The 19,516-nt window shown below is 44.7% G+C and overlaps 1 protein-coding gene across 1 annotated transcript; it reads left to right on the top strand.

The window, feature by feature from the left end:
- The first annotated feature begins 394 nt into the window (after positions 1-394).
- BRF1 (BRF1 general transcription factor IIIB subunit) lies at positions 395-17,272 on the top strand. Its single transcript, XM_078870386.1, has 19 exons — positions 395-595; positions 1,124-1,349; positions 3,312-3,392; positions 3,946-4,119; positions 5,430-5,461; positions 5,568-5,640; positions 6,612-6,761; positions 7,559-7,652; positions 8,212-8,338; positions 9,439-9,481; positions 9,619-9,711; positions 11,470-11,805; positions 12,593-12,654; positions 13,662-13,743; positions 13,871-13,926; positions 14,765-15,024; positions 15,741-15,792; positions 16,415-16,658; positions 16,941-17,272. The coding sequence occupies exons 2-19, from the start codon at positions 1,163-1,165 to the stop codon at positions 16,982-16,984; spliced, it is 2,190 nt and encodes a 729-aa protein (XP_078726512.1). The 5' UTR covers positions 395-595; positions 1,124-1,162; the 3' UTR covers positions 16,985-17,272.
- The last annotated feature ends 2,244 nt before the right edge of the window (positions 17,273-19,516 follow it).

The raw sequence follows: 19,516 nt of genomic DNA, 5'->3' as shown, positions 1-19,516 counted from the left end.
AGGGGCATGGCCCAAACCTATTATATATTTTCCTGTAAATGCAGGTAATATGCACAGATTGAAAAAAGCGCCGTGTGTTTATATGAAGTAGTTTTTTTCTTCAGGCACATTGGTACAATGGAGTGGCCTTCATCCAGCAGTGGATGGATCATTGATGATGATAATTAAAGATTCAAGGTTCCAGTGGATTGAGCTGTTAAGGATTGGTTCCATTCCCCAAGTCCACTCGACAAGGATCGATTCCTATGTAAGTGAGCCGATAATTTCGATTCCACATTGCATTGAATTAACAGGTCACTTAGGAATCGAAATAAGCGATTCGATTAGACGATTTGACTCATGCAGTGAGTACGTAGGAATCGAATGGTAGTTTGGAATCGGGAGTTCAATCTCCAACTCCAGCTGACTTCAATGGGACCGGTTCGAGGCCTTGTTCAGAGCAGCAGTAGAAAGGGTAGAAAGGGAGACAATGGCTTAATTAGCACGACAATTATTCGTAATTAACAGTGGATGCGGCTACACTGCCTCGCAGTGAACACACATTAATGCAATAGATGAGCGGCGAAAGAGAAAGCAGCCCCTTCTTGGACTCGCGGTTAGTGGGGGGACACCGCGTGGTCTTACTCCGCCGTCGGCCCTTGGCAGCCTCATTCCGCGGCAGGGCCGTCAGGAAACAAAGGCTTTTAATTGGGACTCGCGGCCTGCCGTGTGGTGAAACGAATGGGACGGCATTGTTATTCCGTTATAATGGGCTTTTCTCATAAGTTATAGATTTGAATTGGTGGTTGTGGTGGTTTAGGTGTTTTTTAGAGGTGATCGTTGGGTTATTCAGATTTTAGTGGCAGCGTTACGTAATTAATGGTTCTAGAGGTGTTGGTGGTTTAGTGGTGGTGGTTTGTGCGCGTGTGTGGGGGGTTCGAGTGGTAGTTTTGTTTGTGCTGCTCTGGATAAAGCGGTCGTGTTGATGGTGCTTTAGATGCAGTTTTGGAAGTAGTGCCGATGGTTTAAATGGCGTAGGTGGTAGTTATGGTGGAGGTTTAGGTAGGAACTCGAGTGGGATTGGTGGTAGTTGTGGTTGTTCGTTTCGTGGGTGGTGATCCCCGTGTCATATTGGTGGCGGCAGTGCCTCCTCCTTCGGCCTCTGGGAGATCTCGCCTGCGTTATGGCCGGTGGCAAGGTTTGCCAGAACTGCGGCTGCAGTGACATCGAGACAGACTCGGCTCGCGGGGATGCTGTCTGCACGGCGTGTGGTTCGGTGCTTGAGGACAACATCATCGTGTCCGAGGTGCAATTCCAGGAGGGCGGTGGAGGAGCTTCGTCGGTTGTCGGGCAGTTCGTCTCATCGGAAGGTTTGCCACTCCAGTTTTAATTGCGTGTGTTTTGCCATAATCCTGTTTTGCATTTATAGCGCGCCTCTAATAGTTGCTGTAAATTTGCCCATGTTAAATCATCATCATCATCACCACCTCGCCTTCAGTGACATACACCTCCGAGGGCTGTGATGGCACCGTGAAACTTCAGCAGCGGGTAGCGTGGATGGGGAGTGGCACAAGAAAATGCATCTCAGTTAGAGAACTTGTTATGCGTATCGCTCCAATGCTCGTTTGGACAGGAGGAGGCACCTTGGCTTGGGCGCCGCGGTGGCGAGATGTTAACTGCCTCGCCTGTGTATACAGGAGGTCGTGGGTTCGATCCCAACCCTGTGACGCCTGCTGTTTATTTGGAGTTTGCATGTTCTCCCCATGGTCGCGTGGATTTTTCTTTGGGTCCTCCGGGTTTTCCCTCCACAATTTAGAGAGTATTCAGCTGAAATTTCCATTTTGTAAACAAGTTCGTTGAGTTATGATTTATGGTCAGGTCGCTTCTGAAAAAGAGATATATTGCTCCGTGGCCTTACCTGGTAAAAAAAAAAATGTAGTTTAATCTCAAATAAAACCAAACATCACAAATGCAAGACCTTTCTGAAAAAAAACAATAGATTTCGATCTCTAATGACCATCCTGTCAACTGATTGAATATTGTGACAGCAATGGGTCGGTGTCTGACAGTAGATTTAATAATTGTACTTAAATTTGTGGGTAAGGGGCCGTCCATAAATGACGTCACGCGATTTTGGACGATTTTTGACCCCCCCTTTCTTCACAGAAAGTCAGACCCCCCTCAAATATGACGTCACAAAGCTTTGCCCCCCCCCCCAAAAAAAAAATATAAACATGCTTCAAATCGCTTTAAAATAGTTTCATTGTAGTGCATATTTAATGTGGCACTGCACTGATGTTGTAGGAGAAAACATTTATTAAAAAGTGTATTTCATTAAGTAGAACGTGTTGTCTATTTATTTAAAGTTGCGCATTTTCATGTGACGTCACATTTCTCAAACCCCCCCACTTGTCACACATCACAAATGTCTGACCCCCCCCCCCCCCAGGTGTGTGACGTCATTTATGGACGGCCCCTAATATGTAGTGGCTTTGAAATAAAACAATTATTTCCGTAATAATGACCAGGGTTGTCAAACCCTTTGTATTAAGAAAAAAAAACAGTGAAACCAGCAGCCCCATATGTAGATATTTCTCTCAATGAACAACAACTTTACCGTGGTGTAATGGTTGGCACACTGAACTTGTAATGCAGAGGTGGCCGGTTCGTATCTATTTCATCGCGGCAGTTGAATTAATACGTAATTTTTTAAAAAATCATTCCGCTGCCTCTGTCCACCCAACAGTATAAACGAGTGCACCGCAGTTGACTGGCAGGTTGCGTGTGGTGGGGTAAAGTATGGGTATTCGGCCTTCTAATACGTCTGGTCAGTGAGGAAGAGTAGACCATACACCCTCCAGCAGTTTCACGAGCAAGCAATTGCAGGGCTTCACTTTTAGCTTTCAACGGAGTCACAGCTTGTAGTTTCAAGCGTGCAAATTGGTGCATTACTGTACTAATATTTCACTGGAAGCGGTTACCGGTTGCCGACTATTAGAATCGTTAAATCCACTTTGACAATAGTTATGAGTTACTGTTGAACAACCCAAACCAACTCCCTCTTATTTTAGTGGAGTATCTATGAGTGGATCACCCTATTGGGTGTAAATGTCATCATGTCAATATACAAAATATAAAACTGTGCACCCAACAAGAAAGAAGGGTACTCGAGTTTTATCAACAAAACCAAAATTTTGATAAGATCATTGCACAATATACACTGTTTGAGTTGCAAGGGATACCATTTTATTTACTCTTGTGATTAAAGTGAACCCAGCAGATATTTTATTGACCCTGGGTGCATGTTTTAACCGCAACGCTTTGCTTTGTAGGTCCAGGCAAAGCACCCTCATTTGGCACAGGTCTCTACACTGGCCTTGGAAAAGAGTCTCGTGCACTTACGCTACAGAATGGTGAGCTCCCCACCCAGCTGACACCCTTGTGCAAATTTACTTGTATTGTGTAATGTATTAACAAACCCTGAATTTTATTATTTTTGGATAGGGTATTTGCTTTGTATGTGGTACGTGTCTAACATGCTCATTAATCTTACATATGCAAATCGCAAAGATGTGGAAAACTGATTGTGTATGTTGAAAAACTGTTGTGGATTTGTGCCAAGGCATCAATTTTTGTGATAATATCTCAAGGGTAATTAAGATTGGAACTGATGTTAAATAGATTCTGATGTAAGACTTTTTATTTAAAGCATACTAGTTTGGCATTTGAAGCTAACTTTGTACCATTCGATATAAATCGATTCTTAAGCGGTTTTACTTATTTGGTTTGGACTTTATTATTTTATAGTTATGAATACAAACCTTTGTGTAACTGGAATATGTTATCTGTGGGTACAAAGGTGTGCTAGAGACATGCAAACTTTTTTTTTATGTCTCATTGCTTGAAACATATTGCTAGATTCAGAATATATGACTAATGTAGTGTAATGAATAATCTGTTGAACAGGTCGGAGGCACATAACCCAGCTGGGTAGCCAGCTGCAGCTGAATCAACACTGCCTGGACACGGCGTTCAACTTCTTCAAGATGGCAGTGAGCAAGCGGCTTACGCGTGGTCGCAAGATGACCCACGTGGTGGCAGCTTGCTTGTATCTGGTGTGCCGCACAGAGAGCACACCACGTATCCTGGACAGCAGCTGCACGACAATGAGCATTGTTTCTATTTAAATTATTCTGGTTTTTGCAGATATTCATTTTGCACGGCAATGGTGTGTAGATCAGCGGTTCCCCAACCTTTTTGACACCAGGGACCGGTTTCGTGGAAGACAATTTTTTCACGGACCGGGGGGGTGGGGGCGGTTATCATTGGGTCTTTCCCCCTTTTCAGAGAAGCTCTCCAGCGACGTTTGTTTTTTACTCATTTTAGCTAGGATTAGCTTATAGGCTTCCCAAAACTGTCACTGAGACAAGTGCGCAATGCGGGAAAGACGCATGGACGGAAGTGGTCAATAATAAAATGGGCGAGCCACGCGCGGACTCACCGCTCTCACCTCCTGCTGCTGTGCGGCCCGGTTCCTAACAGGCCACGGACCGGTACCGATCCGCGGCTCGGGGGTTGGGGACCCCTGGAGTAGATGATGGACTGGTGGAAAATCATGAGCGTGATTTTTTACAGCCCTTTTGTCAATCTCCTGCTGGATGAAGGCCTCTGCATGCCGTATTGGTCAAGGGGGTCGTTTGACGATGCTTCCTGGCCATTGTGGTTTAGTGACAAGGATAGACCTTTTACAGGTATTTGAAGCATACTCGTTTGGCTTTTAAAGCTGACTTTGTTCCATTCGATATGAATAGATTCTTAAGCGGTTTTACTTACTTAGTTTGGACTTTATTATTTTATAGTTATGAATACGAACCTTTGTGTAACTGGCATATATTATCTGTGGGTACAAAGGTTTGCTAGAGACATAGAAACTTTTTTTAATGTCTCATTGCTTGAAAGATTGCTAGGCCTCTGCATGCAGTATTGGTCAAGGGGGTCGTTTGACGATACTTCACCATCCTGGCCATTGTGGTTTCGTGACAAGGATAAACCTTTTACAGGTATCGCCACTGGTATTCGCCACTGGTATTCGCCATCGCCGCAATTTCAGTTCGGGATTCCTGGTTCACAACGTAGTGCATGAAAATAATAATGGAGCTGGAACAAGGGGAGTTATTTTGTGAACATACTTGCATTAGGTTATTAAATCATTGGCAGTTTTATAGTCGGTAAAAAGTTGTAAACATCTGTGTTTTCATACGTAGAAATATAGTTGTGACTGCTAGAAACAGTCTATTGTAAGTTGAATTAAGTTCTGTTCACAGCCTTTTTCAGTTTTATATTGAGTCCAATAATTGACACCCTGCAAGAGTTTAATGTTTTAGCAAAGTCTACTTTGATGCACCAAAACATTTTTCCCGAAAGGTTTCCTTAATTCATGTGACTTCCAGATATGTTGCTGGATTTCAGTGACCTCTTACAAGTAAGTACCAATCATTTTTATCGATCGCATTGTGTTTTCATAAAATGTAACCTGTAACAGTGCTTGATGTAAATGTAATCACTTTCAATTTGTTTTTGTGCTTCAGGTAAATGTTTATGTACTTGGAAAAACATTCCTTCTTTTGGCAAGATCTCTGTGCATCAATGCCCCGGCGATAGGTATGGCTGTTATTGTATACATATTATTGTTGATAAATACATCTTTCCCTAATATCGCCTGTAATTACCTTTGCACTTACCATTGTGGGTGGCGACTATGCGGTGGCATAGCATTGTTGGCATCATCCCTGGTACAAGGAATGAAATGGTTTGCCCTGTGCTGCTATTTCCTTTCTCTTTGTACCCCAAGTGCCTGGTCTCCAGTGGCTCGTGGTCCCTGGAGCAGAACCACTGCCTGTACACTCAGTGGCTGCGCCGTGTAATGCCGGCAATATTGTGATTGCGATCCTCTTGCACAGATTGACTCTAAATATACGACTGCAGTGTTTCCCAGACTCCGGTCCTTGTAAGGCCCTCCACAGTGCAGCTGTTCGTTTTTGCTGATAATCTTAATTCATACGTAAATCAAGCCGCGTCACGGTGCATGCACCAGATTGTGATTGCAGGATGTTGCACCGTTAGGGGTCACAACTACTAGAGTTGGATAAGCACTGAACTTAAGTGTATTAATAAAATACCAGACTAATTCGGGGGTGGGATGCCCCAGTATATAATTTTTTTTACCAAAACCCTTATTTCCATTAGCATAATTTTTTTTTCCAATTCAAGCTTGTAATGGTATTTATGCTGGTTTTATATATATATGAAATACCACCACTGAAACCACCAAAAAACACGGAATAATTCTAGAACACACATTTCAATTCTACAGTAGTTTTTTTGCAGTATTAAACTCTCGACTGCCTGGCATGTGATGTTTTTTATCGCAGCGTGGAGACGCAGCTAAAAAGTTATCATTACTTTTCATACTCTTCAATAAAAACTATTCTTGCAATCGTTTTTCAAATATTTGATAGCGCTCCAGAAAGCCCCATTATATGTGGGACACGGTATATACCCACATTTATTACGAGTACGTGCTGCACTGCAAATCCGTGCTGATGAGTGTGTGTGCGCGTGCGTACTTGCAGACCCTTGCCTGTACATTCCGCGGTTTGCCCACATGCTGGAGTTTGGAGACAAGACGCACGAGGTGTCCATGACGGCCATGCGCCTGGTCGCGCGAATGAAACGCGACTGGATGCACACAGGACGCCGCCCCTCGGGCCTCTGCGGAGCCGGTATCGCCTCTCAGTCCTTGTCCGATACTGCGCATACTGCATTGCAGGCAGCGTGCAAGCAAAGGCATAACAATAATACTTTTCACAATCAACGTTTTTGGGTTTAGATCGCGTTATTTATAAATGTGTCATAACCCTCCACCACCCGACACGGCCAATCAGTAAAAAAGTGTCACGTTGACAAAAGACAAATAGTTATTTTGTCAACGTGACACTTTTTTACTGATTGGACGTGTCGGGTGGTGGAGGGTTACGACACATTTATAAATAACGCGAACTAAACCCAAAAACGTTGATTATGAATAATATTGGTCGCGAAAGCCGCCTATGTGTTAAATAATACTTTTATAATTTCCTGTTTTTGATATTTGATCTATGCTCCTCATCAGCCACGATCAATCCACTGCTAGATAACAGCCTCCCAAGTTGTTGCGGTCATGATCCCGCTACGTGATATTCCACATAGCGCTTGCACGTGGGCTGTTTTCATCGATCCATCTGCCCGGTAGATGTCCTGTCCTGGCTGCCACTCCGTTATTAGTTTCAACCACAGGCTTATTATCCTTTATCGTGATGTACCTGGCCCAATCCCACTTAACAGGCAATGTGATATGACTTTTGTGTGTTTTATAATCCACGTGTTTCTGTTTTTTAGTGTGATTCCAAACATGTACACTTTTGAGTTTTTGTTCCATTTTTAATGTCCACATTTCTGATCTATATATATCATAGCAGGTTCGATGCACTGGTCTGCTTATCTATGAATTTATTATTTGATTTGCGTTTTGCTTTTGCAGCATTGCTGGTCGCATCACGCATGCATGACTTCAGACGGACCGTAAAGGAAGTAATTCGCGTGGTGAAAGTGTGCGAGTCGACCTTAAGGAAAAGGTAAACTTTGCTTATTAAGATTGATCTGCTCTTGTCCGTTGTGAAATGTTTGCCAGTGACCCCAAAGCTTTGCCCCTCGGTTGAACTTTGCATTGGCTTGGCAAACCGGCTCGATGTCAGGCACATACTTTTCTGACCCATAACATTTGCTCATCGGATGCAAGAATAAACACATTTTTCTAGTATTATACAGCTCCTATATAATTTGTTCTTTTTAGTTGTGATAAATCCTGTTACTATGCGGTATATTTCCATTTATTCCATGTGTTGTAGACACGACCAAAAATCTACACCTTTTTCTTGTAACATCACCCAGTTTGTCCTGTATCCTGCCAAAAAGCTTTATCATACCACATGATCTCAGTGCATACCCAGCTTGGAAGAAGATATCACCACTTTGTATTGATTGGTGGCTGCTGCTGTTACTGTAGTCACCAAAGCGGGAGGAATCGAGGATGTGGTGTGCTGAGTGCAGGGACGTATATACGTGGTTATTTTCTGAGTCAATGACTCGAACCCTACTGAGATATTAAGCCGTCGTCGTTACCCTGTTTTGCAGGCTCACAGAGTTTGAGGATACGCCCACAAGCCAGCTGACGATCGATGAGTTCATGCGCATTGACTTGGAGGCGGAGTGCGACCCACCCTCATTCATCAGCGGCAAACGCAAGGCCAAAGTGCAGCAGGTATGGCCACCTCTCCACCCAGCCTTGCCCGGACGTGCCGGGAGAACACGGCTGCTATGGTCGCCGCTTGCAGTAAATCTTCACTCGCGGATAAAACCGACCCGAGGGCTGTTACGCGTCGCACCAAGTGCACGCTGCTTGCATGTAGAGTCCTGCATCGCGTTGGATACCCGCAAGAGTGAGTCGGAACGAATTCGTTTTTTTTACTGCTTCACGCGGGAGACGTGACCCGACAGGCACCCGAACGGCAAGCCGTAAATAAGACTTAGTTGTGTGACCCACTTTTGTACCTCTCGGTTCCCACCCACGGGTACCAAACTCGATGCAGGATTCTACTTGCATGCTCTTGCTCGGCTGAAATGTCTGTGGCTAATCGGAAATAAATCTTGGGGTGTTTTGCTTTGTTGGCAGACTGGTATAGTAAAAAAAAAAGAGTTTAGCCTGTAGATGAAACTTTAAACACTGTGTGTGGTGATCTCTTGAACTTGTGAAAACTGAAAATATTAAAGTGTTCGCTTCTCTGTTGTGAGGTAACGATTCACCCGCTCGGCGATTTGATGAATTGTCCTAATTCGTGACCATGATTCAATTCAAGAATGATTTGTTTAAAATATTGCAGTGAAGATAACGCCTCGAGTGGCTGCAGAGATCACGTAAATCATTGCAACAAATATAGATTAAAAAAAAACTATTATTATTGCATATGCAAGACGATGCAAATATCACGATAATTAATCATTCCTCATTGTTGCATCTTGGAGGGTAACTGTCAAGTTGCACTCGGTTATTACTTCTGCGTACATCTGCTTATTTTTTCTTATTTTTATAATCCGTGTATAAAATTACTAACAATCTTGATTTGAAGCTTTCGTGACTGCAGGAATCCATACTTTTTGGTTCTTTCGGTAAAGTCACGTAGGTATAAAATAAATCACGACATTTCGGGCGCAACATAAGCGTCCGTTATCAGGTGGGAGAGCATGGCCTGCTGCTGAAGCAGTCTGCCCGAAACGTCGTGATTTATTTTATACCTTCGTGACTTTACCGAAAGAACCAAAGAGTACGAGTTACTAATATCTTTGAACCCTGTACTTTTAAAGATGGACCTGGAAGTATCAAAGCAAGAACTCGATGAATATGAAGGTGGGGCCTTATCCGATTCATCGTACCCTTCAACTATCTTAACTTTGTTTTCGGTTTCATACAAGACATACTTAAATAATTCATCAAATACATACATTCATACACCATTAATCCTGTGTGTGTGACTTTACTCACAGAGGAGATCAGCTCTTTCCAGCAGGAGATTGAGACCGAGCTTGAATCGCGGAGGCCCAAGCTGAGAGGACTTTATGCGAGCTTGCTCAAGGAAGGTACAGCTGTCTGACCTGGTATTGGAATGAGCAGACTCCTTCACTTGTTACTTTCACTCTGTACATGTACAGCCCCTTTTGTCAATCCATGGCTGGATGAGGACATCTCCCCATCACGCACCTCCGATTAACACGGTTGGCTATGTACGGTGCGATAGAAGTTCAACATACATACATACGTACATATTCATAATCAACGTTTTTGGGTTTAGATCGCGTTATTTATAAATGTGTCGTAACCCTCCACCACCCGACACGGCCAATCAGTAAAAAAGTGTCACGTTGACAAAAGACAAATAGTTCACTGCTTTAGCCCACCGGTGTGTTGAAGCGTGAAACCACAACATTTACAATTTGAGTTCGACGTTTCGCTGGTAATTGCATCCAGCATCATCGGGCGAAGCCTACGTGTTAAACATACGTACATATATCAGAATCAGAATATTTATACTGGAGGACTCCGATGAGCTGTAAAGTTCTATTTCACAGATGTCCTTTTAGACGCGGGTAAAAACGTTACAACAACAAACAGTACAAAAACATAATATGTATGCCGTACGGGTCTCCATGGTTATTTTACTATTTCACCACGTTGGTCTGTGTGGGTTGGTGAAGGCCGGGAGCATAGATGTGGGTGCATTGGACTACACTAATACTGGTAGGAACCTCCTGGTTACACCAGCCCACAGGGGATTATTCTGTCCGTCCGTCGTGCATACAAAAATGGGAGGGGTGGGACTGGGTGGGGAGGGGCTGGGTGGGGAGGGTGGGAGGGGTGGGGCTGGGTGGGGAGGGGCTGGTCACCCCGTGGTGCCCTTATAAAACTCAACGTTTAACCTACTCACGCCGGCTTGTGCCCGCCCTCACAGTCGGCCATATTTGCAGAATACACCACGCTGCCGTTGACCCTGGCCATTGACAGAGCAACCCAACGTTCCTACCAGCTCCCTCCGCAGGAATGCGTTTTATTGTGCAGCATTGTCTTCTGCTTCCCAGTGAGTAGCTTCACAGCAGCCTACAACATCTGTTTGATACATGGTGGGAACACGTTTAAGGTCTATCCAAGCTTAAATTCTGAGATCTGATGAGATTGGCACATTTCCGTGTGATTTGGTCACTCTTGGAAATTAGATTATCTTGGAGTCTTCAGTTCTCAACTGGTTAAAAAAATACATTTGAATTTGATAGGCATGTATTTCCTTTCGTCATCATCATCATCAATCGTGATCTGTCTAGTCTGGATGAAGGCCTCCCCAAGCCAACCCTCAGTCCCACAATGTAACAGTCCACCCATCGCCTTCAATCGAGCCAATCTCATTCCTCCATCTCTGTGACGGACATCTCTCCTGGGCATTTCTCCTCCTTTGGCTTCAACTCAGTAATTTTCTGCCCCCCCCCCCCCCCCCCCCCTGGCCATCATGGCCAGGTTGCTTTTGAATACCTCAGTGGGCTTTGCCTGGTAGGATGGGTATGGTTAGTTTCATTTGAATGTGTTTGGGTGATTTGTTTATCTTTCTTGTACGTTGAACGACTATCATGTGTTTGTACTGTTTGATGTTGTAGCAATCTTACACGCCCCCACTGGACATCTGTTAAAGAGAGCTTTATAGCTCATCGAATTCCTCCAGTATAAATATTCTGATTATTAACCCGTAGCAATGTGCAAATCATGTTGTTACCAAGAAAAGCTTCACATGAATTTCAACGGTAAAAATGCTGTCCTCATCCTCCGAATACCGATCGCGATTCTCCTGCCAGTGTGCAGCGACGGCAAGGACGACTTGATGCCTGACCTCGAGGAGGACAAAGAGGGCGACGGCCAGGACGCCCAGGACGAGGACGATCTCATGCTGATGGGCGCCAACTTGCCGCTGGGCACGGACGACATCGAGTCGGAGATACGCAGCGACCGCGAGCCCTCGGAGCCGCCGAGAGACTCGCCGTGTCCACCGCGCAGTCCCGTGGTGTGGCGCTCGCCCGGCCTGGAGGTGGACAACAGCCTGCGTGCGGTGCTGGGGCCCTTGCCCACCGCTGCCAGCCTGGGCCTCAAGGAGTCCATCGAGGAGTGCATGGCCATCAATGAGGCTGAGCCACGTAGGTGACACTCTGAACCGCTTGCCTACACCAGGGTTGCCGTGGTGTGGCGGGATCCTAAGGTGTGTTGTGGGACACAAGGTCAATGGGGCGGTGCAGTGGTTAGCGTGCTGTGCTGTGAACCCGGCGATCTGGTTCAGTTCCCAGCCATGGTTAACATCGGTGGCAAGTGATATCGGAATTGGTCCTGCCCTTTACCCATTCAGAAACCCGTACTGACCAGTGAAGTGAAGTAGGCTCAAAAAGCTTATATGAACGACTTGCTGTAAGCAGACCATTGGTGGATTGAGGATGGCTTAATTTTTCTTTATGTATAAGAGGTCAATGAGAATGATATTTATCGTTTTGCAAATGATCAGTTATTGTTAATTTAAGCGTCTTAATATAATAAAATATAATAATTATGTTTAGACCTTTGTCAATTCGCTGCTGGATGAAAAGCTCCCCACTCCAAGGGGAGTTATTTGACTATTTTACAATGCACGTCAGTGAGGGTTGGTGAAGGTGGCACCCAGGACCGGTTCAGATGTCACTCGCCATTGATGTTAACTGTGGCCAGGCATCGAACATGAGTGGCCGAGTTCATTGCGCGGTGCCCCAACCACTGTGTCACTGCTACCATAAATTTGTCAAAATAATGTTTTTAAACGCTTATTCGGTTTAGTCACGCGGCATGCAACAACAGTTCAATTTGTACAACTTTTATATATATTTAAAAAAAGAGTGTTCACCGCTTGCAAAGGGACAACAGAGCAAGTTGATTCTGTTGTTATTTTTGCACGTGCAGTTGCGGAGGAGGAAGATGGGGACCTGGACCTCACCGACATTGATGACTTGGAAATTGAAGCTGTGAGTGTCGTTGGCCTGAAATTCTGTACATTAAAAGTGCAGCCTTGTAGATGGTGGAAGGGATCGTCTGCTGCAAAAATAAACAATACCATGAGGTCTAATATGACCGTCATCCCTGGGAATAGAAGTGTGTTCATTAAGGTTGTATGAGGATAGTGAATGAACAGCAATTCTGTTTTGTTAAGAATGAGCATGCAGCCAGAGAAAGTACATCAGCACTTCAGACGTTTTATTTGTTTGGCTTTTAATCAATTCTAAATAATGTAAGCTATATACAATGATCACATTTACCCCACAATTTTATGAAAAATAAATGACAGCTCTTTGTTAAACAATCAATAGATGAAGGCATCCCCTTATGAAGGTGCATGACCATACTTCACCATGCTGGTCAGTGTGAGTTTGAAAGTTCAGATACCTCACCGATGTTAGCCATTGCCAGGAATGGAATTAGCTAGGAATAAACTGACCACTGCACCAACAATGCACCTCGCACTGTTAATATTGTCACAGAGAATTATAGGCCACGATCTACTCCACAATTTCAAGGTAATTGTTTTCGGCAATACGTTAACCTTGAGCGACTATGTCAACACGGGTGGGCAATGAAATAGAATGACAGTTCTCCCGTCCCCAATCGAAGCAGGCATTGATGAAGAGTGTGTATACTGGACAATGATTGGTCGACAAACTGGATGTAAACCTGTTGATTAGGGATGGGTTAGGACAGGAATGTTGCAATTTACCCCCTGGCGATTTGAGTTCATTATTACAATTCTGGGTTGCAATAATTTTTATTGTGGCGACTGTGGTGACCTCTAGTGGCTGCATGGGTTATGTGCATTTATGTATAAAACATGAAAACTTTGTCTTATTTGATGCAATTATTGTGAGCTTAAATTTATATGATTGGATGATGTCTAATTTCACCTTCAATACAAATGTATTTGCTATTTATACCTTAAAGATTTTTCAGACGGGTGTAATGTATCGTGTTTTTTTTGCAGTACCTTTTAAGCAAGCAAGAAATTGACATCAAAACAGAACTTTGGATGAAAGAGAATGCAGCATTTCTCCAGGAACAACAAGGTATATATTTTTCCCACGTGCAGCTTGAAGGGTGTCTGCGGAGGATTTGTAAAATAACCACTTTAATATAATAAGGAAACTGTTTTAGATCAGTGCGGTAACATTTTGTCTGTCTTGCTCCTTCAAGAAAAAGCTGACCGAGAAGCCAAAGAGAAGGAACTTGGCATATACAAGGAGAAGAAGGTAGGTGATCCACGCAAGATTCTGGTGGGATTAAAAAAAATAATTCTGGTGGGTGTCTCATGATACTCGTGTCTACTTCCCGGTGATTCAATGTGTTTTCACGAGTCAGGGTCGCCATTCCACAATGTGATCGTTTTTAACATTGTGTAGTGCATTCTGCGGACACGACTGGCTGTATAAGGGTGGCCACCTGAATCCATGACCTACAATACATAAGAAGTAAAAATACTGATTCTCACTCACGCAAATTGATGTATGTATCATGAGCTTAAGACTCGATTCATCGATTAATCAGTGCATCGTTATACCTTTTCGAAAATACGATTTTTCCAATAAAATACAATCGGCGCTATTTGTTGGCACACAGTTCTACCAAACTGGTTTTCTTCAATTTGTGGTGGTCGTTTTGGGATAGGAGACCTCATGTGACAGCATCTCATCTCAAGACACTAGAAGCAATGGGTATATTTTGTGTAGGGAGAGGTAGTCCGTCATAGGTAGAAGGAAAAAGGAATGTTTTGAGCCCCAGATTTTAACAGGGGCAGGGAATCGACAGCACGCATGACTGAGGGGAAAGAGTTCCAGACGTCCGGCGCAGTAGAGGAGAATGAGCGCAGTGCAAAGAGTTGGAGGGACATGTGAGATATCTTTTAGATTTGTTATTATTATTTCCCAATCGTGTAAATAGCAAATATAAAATATATCCATCTCGGAGGAGAATGAGCGCAGTGCACGAGTTGGAGGGACATTTGCGATGCATTTTATATTCTTGATTACATTTTTCCAATCTTCAAAGTCGGACTGAATGCCCATACGACGGTTAACTTCGCATCCTCAGCCCAAGAAGTCGGGCAAGAGGCGAGAGCCGATCCGGGCCAGCACGGCAGGAGAGGCCATCGAGAAGATGCTGGCCCAGAAGAGGATCTCCAGCAAGATCAACTACGAGGTGCTCAAGGACCTGAACAACAAAGGGGGCGGCTCTGCGGCTTCGACGCCGCGTCGCGATGACATTGCGGCCACCACGGCCGTACCGGCATCGCCGCGTCCCGAGTCCCGGGACCGCATGAGGCTGACCTCGATCAACTCGCTGGGCAAGAGGTGAGCAAACATCGCGGCCTCGCGTCCAGGCTGGTGACGTAGAGATTTCTAAGAGCTCCCTTCCTCCCGTCGTTGTGCCGCCCCCGTCGTTAGACAGCTGTGCAGTAGAGGGATAGCTTTATACAGGTAGGAACAACAGTTCCACACTGCCCACCAGGGATTATTTGTCTGTCGTGCATAGCCCCTCCCAAACATGTACGCTCCCGGATTGGTTGAAGTGCGTCACGTGACCGCGAGCTTTCTGTCGTGCACGAATGCGCTGTCCAACCAAGTTCCTACCTGCCCACTCCGAAGGAACGTGTTGTCTACCAGACCCAGCAGCATGCTGTTAACACTCATAAGACAGAGATGCCCCCAGTATAGCCTTAACAGATTGTAAGGCCGAGTGCTGACCAATTCACATTGGACCGATTCAGATAGTCGTCACTGGTGTTGGCCGTGAGTGGAAATCTAACTCTGTTTGCTGGGTTCGTAGGGCAGCAAAGCGCTAATCGCTACGCTACCGCTCCCCACAACAGTGTGCACAAACATTACGCGTGTGTAAATTACACATACACTTATATACAATATTCATACACATTACACACAGTATGCATACACATTACAGGCTCTCCAAAACACGTCTTGTGTTTTCTATACTTAAAAGTATTTCGTGATTTTGCTAACATATCTATATCGGTGCACATGTATTAATGTTGCTGCGGTCTTGTGTTTAGGATAAAGCCTCTATTGTCATCTCAGTCGGCCAAGAAGTTAGTCCTGGACAAGGTAAGTGATTTTCATTTGTCTGATTGGCTGACGCATCACTCTTTTTAAAAAATATACTTTGCCGTATTCCTGAATGTGTAAGGAACATAACTCCCTTCAGGTTAGCATTTCCCAACCTCTACACTCATTTGGTTTTATTGATAATTGTCAATGTTCCATGAAGAACACGTGTGGTTGTAATAGTTGGGCTACAGTTTTCATTGGGGTGAAGTGTTCAACCCAAAATACAAACAGCTGTTATCTTGTAGATATAGAAGTAGTTAAGGTCACTAATCCAGAATATAAACAACCCAAGATAAGTCGCCCTAATGTTCTGGGCTGTCGGATTTTTTGGTCCCAAGAGAAAAGGATTTAGAATTTGGTGCTCCATTCTAGCATTCAACGGGTGTCACTTCCATGACCACTGCGGCTACCATTAATTTGAAAGTCGTTTTCTTATTCAGGAAGCTTAAAACACAGAACAACTACACACATCCTCCTCCTAAACACCTATCAAAAAGAAAATGACAATTATTTTGGTTTGCATCCTCCTTCAAGCCACTGGCTTCTCGTATACAAAATCAGGACTTTCTCATCACCACCACTGCCCTTTATCTGATGTGTTTTTTTTTTACGACACAAGACTGCCAGCGTGCGCAAAGAACCACCGGCCGTCCCAGCACTGGGAGGTCCTGCCCTGGCCCTGACGGAAGCGTCGGGACCGGCAAGAGTCGCGGATCCAGCCCACGTGGCGGCGGCGGTGGTGGTGGAGAGCGGGCCCGTTCGCTTCCAGGCTGACGAGGAGGCGGTGGCGGCGGCGGAGGAGGAAGAGGAGGATGAGGAGGATGAGCCGTGCGTCAGCGCGCTCGCGCTCATGGGACAGGCTGGTGAGTGTTCGTCGGCATTCGGAGAAACGCGTGTTTCGGCTATACACGGTTTGCTTAATGAGGTACGTTTTCCGGAACACTGGTGATGTAATTTAGATCTAAATTACAAAGGTAATGAAATTATATTTAAGTTACATGTAATTGAGAGTGCCTGTCGATGAAAGTAATTTTATATTTCGTTTATTCGGGCGGTCTCTCTCGGTAGATGCTAAACATGGGTTCCACATGAGCCGGATTGTGATCGTAAATCTGTGTGCGTTCGTGTTTTTTTTTTTGTTGCAGACTACGGTTGCGATGACGATGAAGAATTTGACGACGCCTACTGAAGGAGGATGAAGAACTAATTTATTTACAAATCATGTAGCGAGGACTTTTTTTAAACCTGAGGATGGCTCGAGCACTGACTTTGTCTCTTTACAAAGGCGAGTGCCTGCTTTGTTTTAAAAGCGATGAGGATTCATGAATTTCCATTTGAGAAAATGCCGTTTTGGATTGATATATGCGGCGCAGTGAAAACGCCGCACAAGTTGTGCTTTTTACGTGTATAATTACAATCAAATGTTGTAAAGTGCATCAAAACTACAATACATTTTTGTTTAAACCAAACGTCTGCTGACTGCTTAAGCGTGCACAATTGCCTTAACAGTTTAACATCACACGTAGGCTTTTGCGACCAATATCCATAATACAGGGTTTTTTGGGTTACATCGTGTAAATATAAATGTGTCGTTAAACCCGCCAACACCCGACACAGCCAATTAGTAAAGTTTGTCACGTAAACAGAACGTGCCAATTCGTTACTAATACAGCTCACCAGTGTGTTGGAGAGTAAATCCACGAAAAACTGGCTGTAGCCTGATGATGTTCGTTGTAATTACGGGTGAAACGTCCTACTCGGATTGTAAATGTTGTGGATTTACTCTCCAACACACCGGTGTGTGCTGTACTAGTAACGAATTGGCATGTTCTGATTACGTGACAAACCTTACAAATTGGCTGTGTCCAGGTGGTGGCGGGTTTAACGACACATTTACGTGATCTAACCCACAAAAACCTGTATTGTGGATGCCTTAGTGTATAGAGTACACACATTATCCTCATAGTGTTATTGCTAATTTCATCCTCCTGATAAACTTGCAGGAAGCTTCATCGATTTAAAATCATCTTTCAGAGAGAACAATGTTCTTGGGTTGCCAGTTCTCTGCAGAACCAGCTTCCACACAGTTGGTAATCTGCTCACAAGAGATCTTTTTCGATCATTGCGAGCCGATGTTCGAACCACAACTCAGAATGCTTCGACTATTTGCAAATTAATCCGACGTAACAACAAGCCAATGATAGCAACAATTAAGCCGTTTGGCCAAATCGCCCAGAATGCACTGAATCTCATCAGCCGTCAGAATCTAAGCCAGGATAGAGCCTGGATCGTGTGATCACGATGCACAAAATGTTGCTCTGATTGGCTCTGGGGCTACGTGGTTGGGCAGCAGAGGTCAGAGCAGCAACAACGTTGGACTAAACGTTTATGATCGCAAGTCTGTGCACCGCGTCGGCACCAACCCGCACTGACCAACGTGGTGAAGTATGCTCTAATAAGGCTCGCTTATCCGCAACGGCGCAGGGAAGTCTTTCACCCACCAACCATTGTAATGAAAACATGGCCGTACGTGTACCAGTATAACAAGTAACTTGTACCCAGGTATGGTTTGTCGAGGATTCGTTTAAAATCTGAACTACAACTTGCATGGACCCTCACCTGGTCAAATAAAATACACTGTGTGTGTTTAAATCGGGGTATGCAGTATACCAAGGATCTGAACGTACATTCATTTCAATTATAAATTGCCCATAAATGTGTGAGTGGCAGTCATTTAAGCTGGACTTGCATTCATCTGTAACGAGTAAATGTCCGGGAGCAGTAAACGTTATGCACACCAAGATCTCGGGCGTGTACGCGTTTTGGCTGCGCCCGCGCATTCTGCAGCATGTTGCCCCCGACATTCTTGCTTGCGCCACGCGCTGCGAGAATCCAAACGGGAAGTTTATTTCCCCGAGTCAAACCCATTGAGAGCCTGTGAAGCTGTTTTATTCTTCTTCCAAAAGTGACTCGGCCGCGTGGCAGACAACAACAACAGCAGCGGCAGCAGCATCGGTAGCTTCTTCAGGAACTGAATTCAAGAGACGTCCCAAACACTTTGAACGAAACGTCGGACATCGTGCCCCACCAGAACACGTGGTAACAACACGAACCCCATCGGAGAACTGCGCAGCGCTGCCGTAATAAGACCGACGCCCTCTGAGCTATTTAAGTCTGCCCTGGAAAGTCGTCCAATTTAAATTTGCCGTTACCAATCTTAGTTCTGGCCGTTTGCCGTGGTTCTATTTTGTCTTTCTTTTCCATCTACGACGACGCTTTAGGATTTACGGATGGAATGCGCCCGACAAGTGGAGATTGTACTGGTAGGAACCTCCTGGTTACACCAGCCCACGGGATTATTGTGTCCGTCGTGCAGGGTGGGGCTGGGTGTGGAGGGGGTGGTCACCCCGTGGTGACCTTATAAAACGCAACGTTTAACCTCACGCCGGCTTGTGCCCGCCCTCAGTCGGGCATATTTGCGGAATACACCACGCTGCCGTTGACCCTGGTAATTGACCGAGCAACCCAACGTTCCTACCAGCTCCCTCCAGCAGGAATGTGTTTATTACTGAGATGTTTCGATTTAAAGCTTTCGTGACTGCAGGGAATCATCTTCTTGGTTCTTTCGGTAAAGTCACGTAGACACGTAGAAGGGAAATAATAAAATAATAAAAATTTAACTTTGTTATTTTATTACTTCCCTTCTACTGAGATGTTGTTT

This window comes from Lampetra fluviatilis, chromosome 30, assembly GCF_964198595.1.
Source record: "Lampetra fluviatilis chromosome 30, kcLamFluv1.1, whole genome shotgun sequence".
In the NCBI taxonomy this organism is placed as follows: domain Eukaryota; kingdom Metazoa; phylum Chordata; class Hyperoartia; order Petromyzontiformes; family Petromyzontidae; genus Lampetra; species Lampetra fluviatilis.
This window is presented reverse-complemented; position numbering and strand designations above follow the sequence as displayed.

Bases quoted from the DNA above. Each gene is read 5' to 3' on its own strand.
- BRF1 (XM_078870386.1), top strand. From the start codon at position 1,163: ATGGCCGGTGGCAAGGTTTGCCAGAACTGCGGCTGCAGTGACATCGAG. The intron at 5,462-5,567 runs GTAAGTACCAAT...TTTGTGCTTCAG, and splicing joins ATTTCAGTGACCTCTTACAA to GTAAATGTTTATGTACTTGG. The intron at 15,793-16,414 runs GTAAGTGATTTT...TTACGACACAAG, and splicing joins AGAAGTTAGTCCTGGACAAG to ACTGCCAGCGTGCGCAAAGA.